The following is a 15,826-nucleotide window of genomic DNA, read 5'->3' as shown; positions in this document are numbered from 1 at the left end:
ATGTATGCAAATCTCTCTCATGCTTATTCATTGTGGATATCTTGAAAACCTGGCCTGTTTGTGGCGCTCGAGGACTGGAGTTCGCCATCACTGCCCTAAGTTAACTTTAAGACTATATCTAATATGGAGATCATTATATTTTTCAGTCATTAGTTTACTAAGTTGGCTTTGTTTTTCCAAATAATATGTTTGTCGTCTTTTGCTTGTGATACTGTTATTTTGCTTGGCTTTCCAAGTAGTATAAAACAAGACTATGAAAGTCCAATTTCATACTCACTCCAGAAGTACACATTTTGTGTGCATAGCAAAAGCCAAGTGTTCAGGACGAATCCATGGAAAATTGCCATCGACACCCTGTGCATATCATGTGCTCTTCTCTTTAACATGTAAAGGCATTTCTTTCTTCCATCTCTCTTCTCCCAGTTTTAAGAATCAGAATCTCTTTGGACACTTCCAAGTTCCAGAGCTTCATGATGCCAACATTTTAAGCCTCTGATCGAGATGTTATAAAGGGGAAATGGGGGAATGCAGTTTAATCTCCCAGATGAAAGGCACCGGGGTAGAGGACCAAATTGTCGAGTTTATCCCAGCTGAGGGGCACAGTAGGCAGCTCCGAGAGTTTGTTTTCCCCTCTCTTGATATCTTGCCAAGTTACTGAGTCATTGCATAACGTTTCCTGTGCATTCAACGCAGTCGGAGGACTCGTACTAACAGGATGATTTTTTTTTTTTATATGATTTTACTACTAAAGCATCTGGTGAAACTTTGCAGCAGGGTAGCGCTCTCTGCTCACATTTGTAAGCATTCAGACTTTTCAGCAGAAGTGAATCACGGTCCCTTTGGTTACCATAGCAATGAATGTTCCATTACAGGAGCTGATAGATTCCAGACAGATCGGTGCAGGCCGCCTAAACAGAGTTGAGACGCTGGCTCCTACAGTGAAGCAGAATACAACTGCTGGCGGGTGCGGGCTTATGGATGCTGAGATCCAGTCCCTTCAGTCTGACTGGAAGCAGTGGGAGGACAGCGTGCTCCAAACCCAGAGCAGCCTGGAGAATGTAGTTAGTCAAATGGCCATCTCTGAGCAAGAATTCACAGCCCAGGTGGCCCAGCTGGAGAAGGCCCTGCAGGAATTCAGTAGGCTTCTTGAGACCTGGACACAAAATCTCACCCTGCTGGAAAACAAAACCACCGATAAAGATATAGTGGAAAGCTGGCACCGAGAAAAGGTAAGAGAACCACTTTTCTGCCTATTGTGGGTGGGAAAACAGGGCTAAGAAGAAAAGGTACCGTGTGATTAATGTTTTAATGCAATCTGTAATGCTGTTGTCCTAGAGTGGTATTTTTAGCAATTAGTAACTTCCGGGCCTCGAGTGCGTGCTATGTAAAATGTGTATAAGTCTGAAGGAAAAAAAAGCATTGCTCAACTGTAAAATGTCTGTTAATTGCATGAAATCTTTGTCACGGTCTGCGTCCCTGAAGAGTGTCTGGATTCTGAAAGCGTGGCCTGGGAGCGGAGGCGCAGGAGCAGAGCATTATTTATTTATTTATTTATTTGAGTTTTTCTATACCGGCATTCACGGAGATTCGTATCATGTCGGTTTACATAAAACAGGGGTGATCAATACATTATAAACGTGTATAAATATAACATGAGTATACATTTTATATATTTACAAATTATAACAAGTTATAACAGTGCGCAGAAAAAATCAGTTACAATAAAACAAGGATGGTTCTAACTGGGAAAAGAAGAAGAATAAGACGATAGAAATTTAACAAGAATAAGAACGTGTAGTGTTTGGTATTATAAGGGCAGCAGGCCTCCAGCCCTTCACAACTCCCACATGTGGTGCTTGAATAGCAAGGCCTGCACCATTGTCATTTTTTTTTTTGTAGGGGGTGAGATCTGAATATTGGGCTAAACAGCGAAGTCTGTGGATTTTGGCCAGGAGAGGGGAAATGTTCCTTGTTTATGCTGGTCATTTCCTAACATGCAGGGCTAAATCCACACGCCGGCATGGTATTCAGAGAGCCGGGATCAGCTGCTCGCTCAGGGCTGGCACGCATTGCTATTCCCGCCGTATCTGTCAACTGAACATGACTGGCAGGCAAAACTTCCTTCCTTCCTTCCCATCTTCATTTTTCATCATTCTTGTGTGCTCTTCTAGAAACATATGTGATAGGAAACCAGAAACTCCTGTCTACATAACATTTTATTGTCTTTTTTTACCAAACGGTACAGTATTCCAAGTATATTCTGAGGGGCAATTTTCAAGGCCCTCCCTCAACACGGCTAAAAGTATTCACAGCGCTTTATAGAGATGTGAATCGTTTTCGGTGTTCGTTTCGTTCTTCGTTTTTCGGACGCCGCAGGAAATGTCGTTTTTTTGCGGTTTGGGTCCTTTTTTTCGCGAAAAAATCCTTTTTGAGTTAGTGCGCACTAACTCCCATTAGCGCGTGCTAACAAAAACCGTTAAGATTTTGTTACTTTTTGTTAGTTTTTGTTAGCACGCGCTAACGGGGAGTTAGTATGCACTGATTCCCGTTAGTGCGCACTAATCCGAAAAACGAATTTTCGCGAAAAAACAGGAAAATCCCGATCGTTTTTCGGCCTCCCCGAAACATGCCGAATTGGACAATTTCGTAGAAATTTTCCAATTCGGCAAAAACGAACGCACATCTCTGGTGCTTTTTAACACAAAGATTTGTAGCCATGTTTAGGGAACGCTGTTCAGGGGAGCATATTTTGGGCCAGGAACAGAAAATAACCGGCACAAAGGCGAATTTTCAAATTCTACGCATAAAAATGAGCTGTTGCCCGCACAAAATAACATATATGTGAGTGCATGCTATTTCAAAAACTCTAACACACACGTGTAAATCGTGGATCCGTGGGCAAATTTTCACGTGTAAAATGGGGCGGGCAAGGGACGTTCCGGGGAGGGGCAAACATTTCTGCGAGTGAATTATTGTTTGTTAAACTTGCCAGAGTGACGAGCGTAAATCTTGTACTTGCGAATAATTTCCTCCTGCTCAGTATCTGGTGTAAGTGATTGTAAACATCTTAAAAGTGAAAAAATAGCTAGGAAGGGGGGGTCAGGGTGAAATGGAGGGGCTTCAGGCTAAAAGCCAGGAGGGTCGTTGTGAGCTCAAGGTGAACTGGGCAAGCTGGTAAACTAATTGGAAAAACTGATTATTTCACTGCCGCACACTTATTATAAAATCTTCCGACTTATACATGTAAAACTCAACTTATTGGGGTACAAGCATCTAATTAATGAGAGTAAAATCTACTTGTGTATCCTTTTAAAATTCAAAGTATAAATATGCGGGTATACCATTTGCCCACACTTATCTGGCTAAATTCCAACTTATCCTGCTAAGTAGCACATTTGCAGCTACTTAGACGGACAAAATTGAACATCCGGATAAGTAGCGAAACTTATCCGGCTATATTCTGATTTATCTGGCTAAGTAGGAGCAGGTGCTATTTAACTGGATAAGTATGAAAAGCACTAGCTGTCCATCTAAGTAGCGCTTTTCGGACTTATCCAGCCAAGGGCCTCCACATAGCCGGATAAATCGCCTTTTATCTGGATAAGTCTGAACTTGCATGGCTCATGGTTTTTACAAAGCGAGCCTTTGTACCCGCTTCTGTGCTCATATTTTATAACCTGCACATATGGTTTATGTGCAGGCTATAAAATACAGTAGCAACTTTGCGTGCACCCGTATATATAGGTGGATGGGTGCATGTGAGCAGTTTTGAAAGTTATCCTCGTAGATTATATTTGCAAATCATTGCATGTTATTGCAGAACTGCCCCACACAAAATGCTGCTTGTACCCATGGTCAGGTTCAAAGGAAAATGTTAACAGACGATTTCTTCATATATTGGCCTCTTAGGTTTTTTTCTAAGGGGCCAATATACAAAGCTCCCCCCCCCCCCAAAAAAAAAGGGCTGGAGGGGGGCGATAGTGGGCAGCTGGCCGCATGGCGATACCAGCACATCGCACAATAAGGAAGGACGCTGCAAGAACGCTAAGGGTGTGTATTGAACCTAAAATACTCACCCAATCCCATCCAATGTTAATTTGCACATTTTAAAGTTAATCATTAATTAAATGATGTTTTTCTTTTATAGCAGAGTAGTCCTCGTAAGAAAGCAAAAACAAACCTCTTGAATAAAGGCTGCAACTGGAAAAGTGTAGCATGCTGCCCTCCACCTATTGCTGTGCACATTCACAGGCCATAGCGGATAACATAATTGCCTTTTTTGCTCTATAGCAGCCTTTTCTAAACCCAATATATGACAGTGTCAGCAAAAGTAAGGAGCTTTTCAAATTATCTAGCACCAGGAAATGCAGATTGGATGGCGCTGGAGAGATGGGCACTGCAATTCTCATTTTTCTTTATAGTCTGCCTTGTGCCTCTCCGTAGGAAAGGCTGGGTATCAAATGTAAATAAATAAATGGGCACAAGTATGGGCAGACTGTGGTCACTGGACACCTGTCGGCAATGTGAAAATTAGAAGGTGCTATGCAGATCTGCTGGCAATTTACAGATAAAGGTACATTATTTAGCTAAGCAGACATTGTGTAGATGCACTGTTTAGGTGAGCAGCCATTGTGTAGATGCACTGTTTAGGTGAGCAGCCATTGTGTAGATGCACTGTTTAGGTAAGCAGCCATTGTGTAGATTCACTGTTTAGGTGAGCAGCCATTGTGTAGATGCACTGTTTAGCTAAGCAGCCATTGTGTAGATGCACTGTTTAGCTAAGCAGCCATTGTGTAGATTCACTGTTTAGGTGAGCAGCCATTGTGTAGATGCACTGTTTAGCTGAGTAGCCATTGTGTAGATGCACTGTTTAGGTGAGCAACCATTGTGTAGATGCACTGTTTAGCTAAGCAGCCATTGTGTAGATACACTGTTTAGGTGAGCAGCCATTGTGTAGATGCACTGTTAGCTAAGCAGCCATTGTGTAGATGCACTGTTTAGGTAAGCAGCCATTGTGTAGATTCAGTAGGTGAGCAGCCATTGTGTAGATGCACTGTTTAGGTGAGCAGCCATTGTGTAGATGCACTGTTTAGCTAAGCAGCCATTGTGTAGATGCACTGTTTAGGTGAGTAGCCATTGTGTAGATGCACTGTTTAAGTGAGCAACCATTGTGTAGATGCACTGTTTAGGTGAGCAGCCATTGTGTAGATGCACTGTTTAGCTGAGCAGCCATTGTGTAGATGCACTGTTTAGGTGAGCAGCGATTGTGTAGATGCACTGTTTAGCTGAGCAACCATTGTGTAGATGCACTGTTTAGCTAAGCAGCCATTTTGTAGATGCACTGTTTAGGTGAGCAGCCATTGTGTAGATGCACTGTTTAGCTGAGCAGCCATTGTGTAGATGCACTGTTTAGGTGAGCAGCCATTGTGCAGACAGCTAGCTAGAAACTGTGCAGGTTACAATCAGTCAATGGGTTCCCCCACATTTTTCTGTTAATCTCCGTTCTAGTTGTAGGGTCTTCTTCAGGTTGATAGTGAGTGGTCAAGTCATGTCAAATAATGTGAGGGATTTGCAATGCAAACCATTTCAAGCTCTGCATTGCAGTTTTAATAGTAAGAAATTGTATACATGACTGACACCTTATTTTATGAAAGTCTGAAAAATTATGAAAAGTGCATTTGTTATTAGTGCTTTTCAACCCATGTAAAGAGTGCTTAGGGGCAGCTTCTTTCTGTCCATCGTCACAGTAACATCTACTAAACTGATATTACTACTACTAAACTAAACTACTAAACTACTAAACTACTACTAAACTACTAAACTAAACTGATATTACTATAAATCTTGCTACTAAGTTATGTTTCATTGTGAACCGTTTATTGTAAAGCTTGTTGCTAAGTTATGTTACTTTGTGAACCGAGGTGATGTCTGCAGACGTGCCTCGGTATATAAAAAACCCTTAAATAAATAAATAAATAAATACTAAACTGCACCAACTGGATCCAGACTTGGAGATAAGGTTCATCCTAGTCCCTCACAGTGTAGTAATGAAAATATCCAGAACTTACATAGTAACAGAAAAAGACCAAATTCTCCATCCAGTCTGTCCAGCAAGTTTCTTATGGACGTATCCTGCTGCTCCATGCAGGTTACTCCATGTTCCTTTTCTTTTTTTATTTAATCTTTATTCAGATTTACTTCTTACGTCAGGAAAACCTAAGTTATTAAAATAAGAGGTAAAACACCTGAAGGAAAATGCCATTGGTTATAAACAATCACTTGGCATCATTTGCGTCTTCTAGTACCACCAAAGGTAATCGTATGAGGAAAGCACAATCAGAACATCTGAGGAGATGTCTATTTTTTAATCTACAGATAAACAAATCCCCCATTCCCCAAACTCAGTAACCTGACCAGATAACATTATTAGAATTATCATTGAGAAAATGTATGTTAGTTATTTATTTATTTATTTATTTATTTATTTAGGGCTTTTTTTATACCAACACTCATGATACCAATCATATCGTATTGGTTTACAATAAACAGTGGTGCAATAACATTAACAACAACGTGAACAATAGGCTAGGAGAGAAGAAGAGAGTGAAAGTTACAATAAACAGGGGCACTTGAACTGGGAGGAGGAAAAGCCAGAGTAATGGCTAGCATAGAACTAGGTAATATTTAGTCTCAGAAATAAATAGTATAAAGATATATACATAAGGCTATGGTAGACACTAGTATTCAGGACTGAATGTAATCAACTATACATGGTATCCTATACCTAGTTGTAGCAGTAGTAGTTGTTCCAAATGCATGGGGATTGGAGAACACAAACTTACAGGGTCATTCATCAAAACGTGTTATGGCATTCTCATGGGCATTAGGGCCCATGATAATTAGGGCCCGTGATAATTAGGGCCATATTGCACGTGATATTTCCCGCCACATGCGGCGCGAATGCAGATTTTTGGAATGTATTCAAAGGGGAGGGCTTGGGGAAGGGTTTGGGTGGGATCTGTGCAAATGAGGGCCATTATCACAGTGTGTGAGGGTGCAACACATGCTATTGCATGCTTTTAGTGCTAGAAATAACTACAGCTTTTTTCCTGGCATTAAGCTGTGTGATATGCCCGAAATGCAATTTGCCCTAAATATTATGAATTCTGTTTTGGGCATTTTTGGGCAGGGAGTAGAGAGTAGAGCCTCTGGGGCGGCACACATAGTAGTCAACTATTTATACCACTAGAGGAGGGCCAGCTAGTAACTGAAGGCCAGGTTTTGGTGGTGGTCTATTGTTTTGGAGGCCAGTTTCACATGCGCAGGCAGAGGTACAAACAGCACAGTATACATCAGTGAAGATTTGACGTGATTTAGAGTGAGGAAAGTCACACAAAGATGAGATTTCTACAGTGTTCTCTCGCCCTAGCTTGATGTACTCTCTACCAGGGCACTGTCAGGCTAGGTTGAGAAAACATTGTAGAAATCTCATCTTTGTGTGACTTTCCTCACTCTAAATCACATCAAATCTTCACTGATGTTTGCACGTCTCACTGCGCACATAAAACCGGCCCCAAAACCCCAGACCACCAGCAAAACCTCACCTCAAGTCACTAGCTGACCCTCCTATAGTGGTATAAATAGTTGATTACTATGCGAGCTTTAGAAAGAGGTTCTCTCTCAAAATAAGAAAAATGCCTGTCTGGCACCTCACAACCACCAAAGTTAAAATATCGTAGGGCACATGTGAAATTTAACACACATTGCAGTAAAATACCTATGCAAAGTGTTAAAATAGCACACAGTGCAGTAACTCTAAAATTATAATAGCCACACCCCTTTTCCTTATCGCAGGCATTAGTCATGCAAAAATGATTGCATTTTGATGACTCTAGGCCTCAATCATTTGATAAATTTCTAAACACTTGCAAGGATATTTTAAGAAGTAGGTAGCACCCAGTGCAAGGAAATGCGCCTTTATTTCCTATTTCGTTGCAAACGAATGCACATCCCTAGTAGTAATATTAACAATCAAAACCTAGCACTGTGAAACCCAATACAAAATTACTGCTATCAACCTTTTTACTGGATGAGAAGCCCTCTTGATAATTCATCCAATGCTTCTGCTTGAACAGGCTTTACTTTTGGACTTGGCCATAGAAGCAGTCCTGTGCTTTTTCCCTAATGTCTGCTTATCAGTATCCTGGAACATATAAGAGTCCTAATATCCCCCCCACACACACATTATTAAGTGGAGAGTGATGTTGCAGTTGCATCAGAATCATGAAAGCTAATTGGTTAAGGGCAGTAATCCCCATATCGTCTATTAGGGGTAGTAGCTGCTGCTCCATGCTGGTTACCCCCATAAAATCTTTTCTTCATTTCCACCTCTAGCTTTTAAGGATCCACAATGTTTGTCCCATGCCTTTTTTAATTTGTTTACTGTTTTTGTCTTCACCACCTCTTCCGGAAGGGCATTTCAGGCATCCACCACCCTCTTTCTGTGAAGAAATTATTTCCTGATGTTGGTTGTGAATCATCCCTCCTGGAGTTTCATTTCATGAAACTAGTTCTGCTTGCTTTCCAATGGAAAATATTTAAGGATTGTGCATCAATAAAACCTCTCAAGTATCTGAAGGACTGTATCATATCTCCCCTGCACCTCGTCTTTTCCAGTGTGCACATATTTAGGTCCTTCAGCCTCTCCTCATAAGTCTTCCGATACAGACCCCACATTTTTTTAGTCATCATTCTCTGGACCACCTCTGTCCTATCCCTATCCTTTTTGTGATATTTAGTCTCATGTTGATGCTGGTTGTGAATCGTCCCTCCTGGAGTTTCATTTCGTGGAACTAGTTCTGCTTGCTTTCCAATGGAAAAGATTCAAGGACTGTGCATCATTAAAACCTCTCAGGTATCTGTGCCTCTTCTCTTCCAGGACTGTATCATATCTCCCCTGCACCTCTTCTCTTCCGGGGTATACATATTTAGGTCCTTCACCCTCTTCTCATACGTTTTCTGATACAGACCTCACATCATTTGGTTGCCCTTCTCTGGTCCACCTCTGTCCTATCGCTATCCTTTTTGAGATATAGTCTCCAGAACTGAACACAGTACTCCAGGTGAGGCCTCATCAAGGACCTGTACAAGGGCATTATCACCTCATTTTTCTTACTGATTATTCCTCTTTCTATGCAGTCCAGCATTCTTCTGGCTTTAGCTATCTCCTTGTCACATTGCTTTGCCGCCTTCAGATTGCCAGACACTATCACCCCAAGGTTTTCTCCCAGTCCGTGTGCATTAGTCTTTCACCTCCCATCACATACAACTCTTTTGGATTTCCACACCCCAGATGCACACTGCATTTCTTGGCATTGAATCCCAGCTGTCAAACCAAGCTTTCTTAAATCATTTTTCATTCTCTCTACTCCTTCAGGCATGTGCACTCTGTTGTAGATCTTAGTAACATCTGCAAATAGACAAACTTTACCTTCTATCTCTTTCACAATGTCACTCACAAAGATATTAAACTGAACCGGTTCCAAAAACGATCCTTGTGGCACTCCACAACACTATTTTCTCTTCTAAGTAGGTTCCATTTACCATTACACACTGTTGCCTGTCAGTCAACCAGTTTGTAATCCACTCCACTTATTTGACGCCGACCTCAAGCTTCTCATTTTACTCATGAGCCTTCTATGCGGGACCGTATCAAAAGCTTTGCTGAAATCAAGGTAGATCACATTGAGCTCTCTTCCTCAATTCAATTCTCTAGTCACCCAATCAAAAAAATCAATCAGATTTGTCTGACAGGACCTACCCCTGCCGCCTCAGTTCCTGCAAAACCACCTGTTTGTAGATAGTTTACTATTGTTTCCTTCAGCAGTGTCTCCATTAATTTTCCCCCCACCGAGGTGAGGCTAACTGGCCTGTAGTTTCTAACCTCCTCTCTGCTACCACTCTTGTGAAGCGGGACCACCACCGCTCTTCTCCAGTCACATGGCACTACTCCCGTTTCCAGGGATTTATTGAACAAGCCTTTCAGTGAACCTGCCAGCACACCTCTGAGCTCCCTTGGTTTCCTGGGATGTACCTCATCTGGCTCCATGGCCTTGTCCATGTTCAGTTTTGCTAGCTCTTCCCATACATTCTCTTCTGTAAACGGGGTTGCATCTACCTCACCGCCATCTACGGTCTTCTCAACCAGCAACAGTTCTTCTCCATGGGTCATCTTTAATGAACATGGAACTGAAATATTTTCTAAATATTTCTGCCATTTCTTCGTCTCTCTTGACACATTGTTCCTCGCCACCTTTCAATTTCACTATACTACTTCAGGCCTCCCTTCTTTCTTTTATGAATCTGCAAAATGTTTTGTCATCTCGTTTTACCTCTTTGGCAATCCTTTCCTTTGCTTGACTTTTTGCTTTCCTGACTTCTTTCTTCGTCTCCCTCACTTTCACCAGACATTCTTCCCTGTGTTCCTCTTTTCCAGATCCTTTATACTTTTTGAATGCTGTTCATTTTATCTTTAATTTTTCAGCCTCTTCCTTTGAGAACCAGATCGGTTTTTTGTCCTCTTACTTTTTTTAAACTTTTCTAACATATAGATTTGTTGCCTTTGTAATAGCTCCTTTCAGTTTGGCCCGCTGTTGTTCCACCTCATCTATTCTCTCCCAGTCTTCTAGTTCTTGCTTCAGGAACATCCTCATTTCAACAAAATCTGTATATTGAAATTCCAAACTCGGGTGTTTGTGCAACTTCTTTGTATCTTATGTACAATATCAAACCATACTGTCTGATGATCACTGGTGCTAGGGTGGGCACCTGCCCAGACATGAGAGACATTATCCCTATTTGTGAGCACCAGGTCCAGCATCACACTCTCCCTCGGGCTCCATTACCATTTGTTTGAGCAGAGCTCCTTGAAGGGCATCCACTATCTCTCTACTTCTTGTATATTCTGCAGACGGGATACTCCAATCTACATGCAGGAGATTAAAATCTACAGCGAGCATCACTTCTCCTTTATTTCCCTCCTTTTGGATGTCTTTCACCAGATCTCGGTCCAACTCTTTTGTCTGAATGCCCTAAACCTTGATAAGATTTAGGGAATTATCAATAGGATAATGATGTTGAAAAGCACTAAAAAAGGCTAAAAAAATGTTTATTTTTTATTACTCTTATTGGTGCAAATAATTGCACAGTGCTTATTATCCTATTCGTTTAGAGCACCAATAGCCAAGGCTCCTGGCTCCCTATGTCAGCTCATAGGCAGTTTCTGCAGCAACGCTGGAACATTCTTTTAAGATACTGGGGCAATTCTGTGTTGTTTTTTGCATAGATTTGCTCATATTTGTATATGCATAAAGTCTATTTTATTATATCTCTACTGTGTTTAAAAATGTTCATTTAAAATATTTCTCCAGCCTGTTTGGCCTGAATCATTTTTGTACTTCTACTTTTTCATTCGCTTTTCTTTTCTACCACTTCTTTCTCTCTTCCCATACGGCACTCACTGTCTTTCACTACAGCCAGTCTGTTTCTTTCCCAGTCTCCCCTCTTCTCCCTCCCCTCCAGTCCTTCATCCTTTGCTCTCTTCTCATCCATCTGTCCCTCCCCTTTCATCTCACACAATGCCTCCATCCTTTCCTACCTCCCTCACCCCCTTCTTTCACCCTTTCGGTTTCCATACCATTCGACACCCCCCCCTCTCCTCAACCCATGCTCTCTCATCTTGCCATCTCTCCCTTTTCCCCTTCCCTCACCTCCCTCCCTTCCCCCTGTAGTGTAATGTCCTCTGCCCACCCCATCCCACCCCAGAAGCTGCCTCCCCTGACACTGCTGTAGCTGCGGCAAAGCACTGAGGCATGTGATGTCATTAGGAGCAGAGGTCTTAGTCGCGAAAAAAACGACTCTCCGCGCAGTGCAGAGGATGTGGAGAGCAGGGGGAATCGGGGAGGGTGTAGCGGCCCCATGTGGTGATGGGGGATGTAGGTTCTGGGATACACCCGTTGGGGTTGGTATGTGGAGTGAGCAGCAGACCGTCCAGCACCAGCAGGAAGAGGTGGCGACAGGTTTACTGATTTCCTGGCCAAAGACGAATGTTGCAACAGTCGACAAATTCTCCATTAGTTGCTGCAGAATTAGGTGCAATCAGGGTCCTGGTCTATAATCAGTTCTATTGTTCAGTCCTCTATCCATTCATCCATCCAAGCACCTAATCCTGTTCAGTCAAGGTTATGCATTTCTCTTCTTTCCACTTTCATGCCATTTGCAAAGATTTGAGGTGGGCTTAGATCCTGGGTGAGAGTTGCTGAATTTTTATTTCAGAATTATTAAGCTGCAGGTTAGCTGGAGCTCTGTTGATGTTCTGTTGCTAGGTAACCACTTGCCAAGGGCTGAAAAAAAAAAAAGATATTGCTGTCATACCAATCGGTGACCAGAGTGCGTGTGTTTATATATCTCTATATATAAACCAAGCGTATATCCACACTCATCTTGGAAGGCTTTTAAACAAAAGAGATTTGAAACTGGCCTAGCATAGCAGCATACAATGGGTCCCCCTGCAGTGCTGTCCATGTGCTTTTCCAATAAGCCAATTGACTGCCTTGCTATAATCTTCCAAGTAGGGTACATGTAAGATTTTGCTTCCCTAGAACTGCTGACCTACAGTGGAGGATAAGCTGAGCAAAAGTGTTATTAATAGTAATGAAAAGCATGTAGAACGCCATCTTATGTACACAAGGAAAATGAATCTTTCCACCAGGACTCAATTCATAAGAAAATCCGTTCCAGAGGTGATGGTGATCGATATATTTCACTGACGATAGAATGCATTTCGTGATTTTCCCTCCAGGAGACTTTAGATGCCCTGAAGGAGGCAGAGCATGTGACGGAGGAGTTGAAAGCACAACTGAATGACCTCTGTAGATTTTCTGGGGATTTAAGTTTGTACTCTGTGAAGGTCTCTGCATTGATCAAAGAATACAACAGGTAAATCACTCCTCTAAATTACAGTCTGTTCATGCCTTTCTGAGTAATATCCAATTATGGCATTTTTTTTTTTGCATTATTGTATTTCGTTCTACCTTGCTCAGGTGTAATTTTAGTAAACGGAGCGAATAAAAAGTTTAATCAATGAAAAAAATGAGAAACGTCATTTTGTATTGTGTCATGTCGTTTGAGGGGCGACTTTTGTTTTGGTTAATGTTTTCTCATTGTTTTTTTACGTTTCGGAAAGTGTACACACGATTTCTGAAAAGTGCACTCTAAAACAACAGAAGAAAAACTACAAAATGTCATGCTTTTTTTCTATCGTTTCATTTTAAGAAATGAAATTGTCTATGTCGTTTTATACAAATGCATATCCCTAACTTTCTGTCACATTTAGGAATGACAGTTCTCAGACAATCAGCAAGCTCTGCAGTCCTTTTCCAAAGGGAAATCTATTTAATATTAGATTAGTTCCTAAATGTGGCAGAAACCATTAAGGTGCATTTGTATAAAACGACATAGACAATGTCATTTCTTAAAATGAAATGATAACAATTGTGTTTTTTCTTTTATCGTTTTAGTGCCCGCTATTCAGAAATAGTGCATGCATCTTCAGAAACATAAAAAACAAAAAACAATGGGAAAACATTAACAAAGATGAAAATCGACCCCCAAACGACAACACAACATGAAATGACATTTTTTTTGGCTTGCGCACTCCTAGAAAGCATTAGAGGTGTTTAATATATTGTCACAGTGGGACACAGTGTTTTTGCAGAGCAAGTTTACTTCTCATGCATTTTGTTTTCATACATCCAAACAAATTGTTTGTTTGAATGCACGAAATAACTCTTTTGTTTAAAAAATGAAAATAAATCATTATATATCCTTTGCATTTGACTGTGGGGAAAGGTAGTATGTCAGAAATACATACTGATAGCAAGGTATGATAGGTCCTCTTTAAATGAGGTCATGCAGTACACCGTTGTCATATAAATGGGTCATCTGTCTGTGCTCCATATTGAATGGGAAGATTCTTCCAGAACTTTCTGGAAAGGCAACAAAAAAAAAAAAGCCTTGTATTGCTCATGCACAGTCATGTGTCGTCACAGCCCTCCAGCGTCTCTCTGTTCCTTTTTCCCTGCTGGAACTGTCAGATGTGTCTTTACTACTGCAGCCCTGCAAATTTGCTGTAGAGAATGTTTCTCTTGCCTTCTGATTTCAGCAACAAATTAACTTTATTTTTAAAACCGTAGTTAGGGGTTTTTTTTAATACTTTTCTTTACACATTCCCACTGAGCTGACTATGTTCATTTTCTTGACAAAACTGTTCAGAAGGTCTCTTGGCCAAATTTTCTCTTTGTAGCATCTGTTTTCAGAGATTTGATTTTTCCTTGCCAATTTTCCATACCGTGTCCAAGAAGCAGGCTAGCAGCCATTCCCAGGTACAAGCAGAAGAAGTCTATCACTGACCATCACAAGGTTTGCTATATAGGTCTAGGACAAGGACTCGAAGTCTCAGGCTGTGCATATGTGCAAAGTGATTCAAACTTGGAAAAACAGACTTCTTACTAGCGAAGTAAAAGTTCAGCTCATGAAAGCTGGTGCCAGAATCTTGAAGTGTGGATCATGGAGCCTCACTGACTGCTGCCTGGCCAGATTGTATCAAAAAATGCCTTTGGTCTCTAACTTCTTAGAGCACAGGCCTAGGAATGAAGAGAAATCTCACTTCCTCTACATGAGCTGAACTAAGAACTCAAGAGTGCTCAAGCACAAAGCTAAACAAAATTATACCTAACATCAAACAGTTTCTCTAAGGTATCCTTTCGATGACTTGTTCAAAGAGTGAGGAGATGCAGGAAGTTCTACACCATACAATGCAGCCATAACTGGTGGTGGACTCTCACTTCCTGTCCCAAACAAAGCTTCACCTCATCTCCGAAGGTTCAGGTTTGAAGCTTTTGACATTGACCTTCAGAGACTTATGGAGGATGTCCATTCCCGTATGAGACCACCCCACCTTGTTATCATCAGTTTTCTTTGAGGCACAACTGGGTAGGAGAATCACTGAAGTTTTCACTCAACATGCCAAGCACATCAAGGCTCCTTGATTGAGAGCTTTGAATCCCCTTGGTGAATTGAGCAATCATCTTCTCAGCATCTTCCTATCAACAGCAAGCATGACAGTACCAACGCAGGTCTGGTTCTGAGCCTCTCAGGGAGCCTTACAGCCTGCTAAAAGATGGGCAGCAGAGTTCTGAAGTACCTGACATCTCTGAGCATTCTTAAGGCTTAATTCCACCAATAGTAATAATCTAATCTAGAAGTTATGAGAGCATGGTTTGATAGAAAAGGCCAAAACCATCAGACACCACAGGTATGCAAAAATTAACTTTTAGCAATGAAAGAGATTTAAATATCCATTTACAGTGTAGAATCAGTCAGTATGCATGAGACAAATCCTATGGACCTTGACGTCTCAGTGGAACCAGGCCACTCTTGGATTCCAGGAGAGCATGTGTCACAAAGGGACAGTCTCAGTGGAGGGGAATGGGCAGTAGAGTGCCTCAGGGATCTGTATTGGGACCCTTACTTTTCAGTATATTTGTGGATGATCTGGAAAGAAATGCAACGAGTGAGGTGGTCAAGCTTGCAGATGATACAGGATTGTTTGGAGTGGTTAGATCACAGGCAGATTGTGATGGATTGCAGGAAGACCTTGTGAGACTGGAGAATTAGGCATCTAAATGGCAGATGAAGTTTAATGTGGATGGGTGCAGGGTGATGCAAATAGGGAAAAATGACCCATGCTATAGTTGCACAATGTTGG

General features: G+C 41.5%; 1 protein-coding gene across 1 annotated transcript in view; it reads left to right on the top strand.

Moving 5' to 3' along the window:
* SYNE1 (spectrin repeat containing nuclear envelope protein 1) overlaps positions 1-15,826 on the top strand; it is a 966,955-nt gene that overhangs the window by 539,096 nt on the left and 412,033 nt on the right. The window contains 2 exon segments of the mRNA XM_029596918.1: positions 873-1,229; positions 12,860-12,996. Coding sequence (XP_029452778.1) covers positions 873-1,229; positions 12,860-12,996 — 494 coding nt within the window.

The sequence above is a fragment of the Rhinatrema bivittatum genome, chromosome 3 (genome assembly GCF_901001135.1).
Source record: "Rhinatrema bivittatum chromosome 3, aRhiBiv1.1, whole genome shotgun sequence".
Taxonomy (NCBI): Eukaryota; Metazoa; Chordata; class Amphibia; order Gymnophiona; family Rhinatrematidae; genus Rhinatrema; species Rhinatrema bivittatum.
Note: the sequence above shows the minus strand (reverse complement) of the source record. Positions and strands in the feature narration are given on the sequence as shown.